The sequence below is a fragment of the Microtus ochrogaster genome, chromosome 5, assembly GCF_000317375.1.
Source record: "Microtus ochrogaster isolate Prairie Vole_2 chromosome 5, MicOch1.0, whole genome shotgun sequence".
Classification (NCBI taxonomy): Eukaryota; Metazoa; Chordata; class Mammalia; order Rodentia; family Cricetidae; genus Microtus; species Microtus ochrogaster.
In genome coordinates this window covers 15,673,974-15,677,361 of record NC_022012.1, presented here as the reverse complement: position 1 = coordinate 15,677,361, position 3,388 = coordinate 15,673,974, and the positions used below count along the sequence as shown (strand labels likewise).

Sequence of the window (3,388 nt, the reverse complement as noted above, 5' to 3'; positions counted from 1 at the left end):
ACAGAACACAAAATAGACAAGACTCAGAGAAACTCGAAAAAAAACAAAAAAAAAAAAAAACAAAAAAAAAAAAAGAATTCCCCAATCTGTCTGTCTCTGTGCTCCTGAAAACATGGATGAGAAAAACCAGTCCTGGTGAGGCAGAAAGATGGCTCATGGGTAAGAGCCATTGCTGGCTGCTTTACTAGAGGCCCCAAGCTCAGTTCCCACACACGTGTGTAGGAGGCACAGTGGTCCTCATGCTCACAGATGAGCCTAGCAGAACCTGGAATGTCAAACCCAAAGGAAGGCTGCGAGTGGGCGTGGTTAATAGCCTGGTGAGACCGCACCAGATCTTCCCTCAGACCTTATCATGAGCTTGCTTTTCTCAACGTATAGAACCTATCTTTCCTCTCGGAAAGGCAGCTTCTCTCTCTCTCTCTCTCTCTCTCTCTCTCTCTCTTCTTCTTCTTCCCTTCTTCCTTCCCTTCCATAACCACTAACCACTAAATAAATATCCAAAAAAAAAGAACCTATCTTTTTGGAAGGTGTCATGTGTAGACAATCTGGAGAGTCCATCTTAGGAAGATGTAACATGGACTTTACAGAGAGTTTCAATGTCATGTTAAGCTTCATTGTGAACATGGGGTTAAGTTCATTAGCACCAGGAAATTTTTCACCAGATTGTGCTGTGCTTAATATACCGAAAATAAACCACTGGAGTCAGACTCCTGAAACTTGAGCCAACATGGCTCTTTGGTCATGTTGAACTGAACTTCCTTCTTGCCTCCTGAAGATCATGACGACTCACAGCCATTTGAAACTCCAATTACAGGATATCCAGTGCCCTCTTTTGTCCATGTGTGAGACTGCATGCACATTGTGTGTGTGTGTGTGTGCGTGCGTGCATGCGTGCGTGTCTGCGTGCGTGCAGGCAGACACCCATATACATAAAATAAAAAATTAAATTAAAACATTAAAATAAAATAACGGTGGTATTGTCCATGTGGAATTGTGGTACTTGGGAAGCTGAGGCAAGAGGATTTCAAGTTCTAACCACATACACATAACCCCCCCCAAAAAAGGAAAAAGACATCAGCCTCAATGACGTGATAGGGAAGAGGGAGGAGAAGAGAGTGGGGAGGGGAAGGGAAACGAGAAAAAGAGTTGGGCATGGTGGCATAATGCCTGCACTCCCAAGGACGGAAACGGAGGCAGTGGATCTCTGATGTCCAGGCCAGCCTGGACCACACAGCGGTTTCAGGGCAGCCAGGACTACATAGTGAGACCCTGCCTCAAAACTGAAAGAGGAAGAATGAGAGCAGTTGGAGGCTGCCAGCTGGCCTTGTCTGCTCCATGCCCCATTACCTTTCCTGACCACCACGGTGACAACCACCAGCCCCAGGAGAAGGAGGACGGCTCCGGCCAGGCTCAGGGAGAGCTTCATGATCCAGATGGGGGCTAGAGGGAGAAGACAATGGGGAGGTGAAGGAGGTGGGAGGGCATCTGGGGGTGCCTTCTGGAGCTTCACCCAAGGTACACCCCAGCCAAGCATCCTGACTACAGGTGGGTCTGGAAACTTAAAGAGCCTTGTACATAGGCAATTAGCAGTCAGTGAGGCCTCCCCTGGACCAGTGACAAAATTTCTTCCTTCTATGGAGGTAGTCCCATTCCAAGACTGGATTACCAATCACTTAGAAAGGTGAGGAGAAAGATTGTGAGTTCAAGGCTAGCATGTGCTAGAGAATTCAAAGCCAGCCTAGGATACAGAATGACCTATACACACACACACACACACACACACACACACACACACACCATAGTATGTACATGGAGGTCAGAGGACAATATATGGGAGTTGGTTCTCAACTTCCATCATATGGGTCCCATCAGGTCTGACAGCAATGTCCTTACCCACTGAATCATCCAGGTGGCCTGTCAAATGGGTGTGTGTGTGTGTGTACATATATAATATATATATATATGTATACATACATATATAGCCATTGTTGGATATAGTTAATACATTCTAATGAAAACATTTGTATGTTTATTTATATTCATGGAGGATGAAAGAGACTTCTGCAGTGCATTCTAGTGCCCACAGAGCCCAAAAAAGGGTGTCAGTTCCCCTCACTGGGGTTACTGCCTGACGTGGGTGCTGGGAACCAAACTTGGGTCCTTTGAGAGAGCAGCCAGCCCTCTCAAATGCTGAACCATATCTCTAGCCTTCATGAAAACTTTTCTAAAAAGAGCTCTGTGAGCCTGGCATGGAGGCACACACCTCTAATCCCAGTACATGGAGGCAGAGGCAGGCAGATCTCTGTGAGTTCAAGGCCAACCTGGTCTACAGAGTGAGTTTTCCAGGACAGGCTCCAAAGCCACAGTGAAACCCTGTCTCGAAAAACAAAACAAAAAAAAAAAGAAAGAAAAGGAAAAGAAAAGAAAACTACTTGAGGGTAAAGGCACCTGCCACCACCTCCTGCTGGCTGTAGGGCATTTCCTAGTTAGTGATTGAAGTGGGAGAGTCTAGCCCACTGTGGGTGGTACCATCCCTGGGTTGGTGATTCTGGATTCTATAAGAAAAGTAGGATGAGGTTGGGTGGCGGTGCTGCATCCCTTTAATAACAGCACTCAGGAAGCAGATCTCTGAAGTTGAGGTCAGCCTGGTCCACAGAGCAAATTCCAGGATAGCCAAAGCTACACAGAAAAAAAAGAAAAGAAAGTAGGGTGAGCAAGCCAGTAAGTAGGACCCCCTCCATGGCCTCTGCATCAATTAGCTCCTGCCTCCATGTTCCTGGCCTGTTTGAGTTTCTGCCCTGACTTCCTTCAATGGTGGACTATGATGTAGAAGTGTAAGCTAAATAAGCCCTTTCCTCCCCAGCTTGCTCTTGGTTCTGGTGTTTGATCACAGCAATAATAACCATAAAACAATGGTTTAGTGGTTAAAGGCACTAACCACCAAATCTGACAACCTGAGTTCAGTTTCCACATGGTATAAGGAGAGACTGGGTCTCAGATTGTCCTCTGACCTCCATGTGTGCAAACAGGAATACATACATTACCCACACTCAATCACACACACTCAAACACAACATGCTGTGGGACAATGGTCTATACTTTGTGACTTGTATTTAAATAAATGCTGATTGGCCAGTAGCCAGGCAGGAAGTAGAGGTGGGCAATGAGAATTCTGGGAAGAGGGAAGTTTCAGTCTGCAGTCCTCATCCAGACAGAGAGGAAGCCAGACACAAAACAAGCAAGATATGACTGCCTCGCTGAAAAAGGTACCAAGCCACATGGCTAACACAGACAAGAATTATGGGCTAATATAAGTTATAAGAATTAGTTAAGCCGGGCGGTGGTGGCGCACGCCTTTAATCCCAGCACTCGGGAGGCAGAGGCAGGC

The 3,388-nt window shown here is 46.4% G+C and overlaps 1 protein-coding gene across 1 annotated transcript in view; it reads right to left on the bottom strand.

The window, feature by feature from the left end:
• C5H19orf38 (chromosome 5 C19orf38 homolog) overlaps positions 1-3,388 on the bottom strand; it is a 20,203-nt gene that overhangs the window by 8,023 nt on the left and 8,792 nt on the right. Inside the window, exon 3 of the mRNA XM_013346229.2 lies at positions 1,348-1,440. Coding sequence (XP_013201683.1) covers positions 1,348-1,440 — 93 coding nt within the window. The remainder of the gene's footprint in view (positions 1-1,347; positions 1,441-3,388) is intronic.